This window comes from Empidonax traillii, unplaced genomic scaffold, assembly GCF_003031625.1.
Source record: "Empidonax traillii isolate 1590-97213 ecotype Southwest subspecies unplaced genomic scaffold, ASM303162v1 scaffold1347:size381947, whole genome shotgun sequence".
NCBI lineage: Eukaryota > Metazoa > Chordata > Aves > Passeriformes > Tyrannidae > Empidonax > Empidonax traillii.
In genome coordinates, this window is record NW_020956540.1 from 66,570 (window position 1) to 68,135 (window position 1,566).

At 34.4% G+C, this 1,566-nt stretch overlaps 1 protein-coding gene across 2 annotated transcripts in view; it reads left to right on the forward strand.

Annotated features, from left to right (window-relative positions):
* The window catches only part of PDS5B (PDS5 cohesin associated factor B), an 81,637-nt gene that overhangs the window by 63,501 nt on the left and 16,570 nt on the right, over window positions 1-1,566 (forward strand). For both annotated transcript variants that reach the window (XM_027906728.1, XM_027906729.1), the window contains exons 27-28: window positions 934-1,053; window positions 1,423-1,485. In XM_027906728.1, coding sequence (XP_027762529.1) covers window positions 934-1,053; window positions 1,423-1,485 — 183 coding nt within the window. The remainder of the gene's footprint in view (window positions 1-933; window positions 1,054-1,422; window positions 1,486-1,566) is intronic.

Sequence of the window (1,566 nt, forward strand, 5' to 3'; positions counted from 1 at the left end):
TGCATTTCTCCCTTAGGTGCCTGTGGTTCATACTGGAAATATTGATGGCTAAAAACGAAAACAACAGTCACGCTTTTATCAGAAAAATGGTAGAAAATATCAAACAGACTAAGGATGCTCAAGGACCAGATGATCAAAAAATGAATGAAGTAGGTGATACTTTTTGATTGGAAATTGCATTTTATTCTGATCTGCTTATGGAAGGGAGTTGCTTCTTGTTTATATACCAACTTCAAAATATCTTTTAATGAAGTTGTATGTATGAGACTATACTTTATATACTGTAATGATAATATTTATTGTAGTTTAGATGACAGTTAGTTTCCTGTGCTTCTTGCACGTCTGCAAGGGACTTTTAATGGTTTTCAGTCCTTTCTGACTCAGTAAGGTTACTAAACACTGACTTTAAATAGATACAGTGTCTACTGTTTAATTCATCTACTAAAGTGTTTTGTAATAATTAATTTTTAAAATGCAAGAGTAAGCTTAGTATAGGAAGAAACACAGTTATATTAGAAGTGTCTGGTTTGTATTGTGTAGTCAATGTATCAAACTCTGATCTTCCTTTTGTGGTTTTAACATCACACAGTGTACAGATTTGTCACTTTTCTGCTTTGCCCACAGCAATGAGTTTTGGGTAGTGGGTGGGTGGGTTGTGTTCATCTGTTTGTTTTAACTTTGTCTTAGAAACTATGTCAAGGGCTGTTCTTAAGTGCAGAAAGATCATGAAAACTATCTGTCTTCAACTGTTAGACTTCACAATGCTTTTGCCTTCAGTGTCTGTATTTCAGTACCCTGCAATACACTGTTTAAGGTGATTGCTTTCAAACTGTGAGTTCTTGTACTTGTGCGCTCAAAAGATATACTATCTCTTGTCAAGATTTCAATGAACTTTTAAAGTGTTGTTTGGTCTTTTAATTTTATTATTTACAGAAACTATACACAGTCTGTGATGTAGCAATGAATATCATTATGTCAAAAAGTACAACATACAGTTTGGAATCCCCTAAGGACCCTGTACTTCCAGCCAGATATTTTACTCAACCAGACAAGGTATACCATGGCATTTAATTTTTCTTGAGATAAGTCTGTTTAAATATTTGTAAGTTGTAATTCAGTGTTGTTTTTCTTAAATGTTTCTTGTAACTTCAGACTTCTCCCTATTATATTGTAGTTGAAAATGTTCATATGTATATGTTTTCATAAATATTTCTATACGTGTGCACATATAGAGTTCTCCCCCTTCCTGCACCCCCAATGTTAAATGTTCTGGTTTAAAAATTCAAAAGCATAAATGATGTAAAGAATATCTTTCAGTGCAATCTCCAAAATATGTCTGTCTGTCTGTCTATCTATCTGTCTATCTATCTATGTCATTCACTGATTATGCTGTAATTCTCCCCCCTTCCCCTTTCTTTACAGAATTTCAGTAACACCAAAAATTATCTTCCTCCGGAAATGAAGTCTTTTTTCACTCCAGGAAAGGTAGGTATGGTGTGGGGGCTTGGGGGGTTGGTGTTTTTTTCTTTAGGTTTGTGTGTGTGTGTGTGTGTGTGTTTGTGTAGT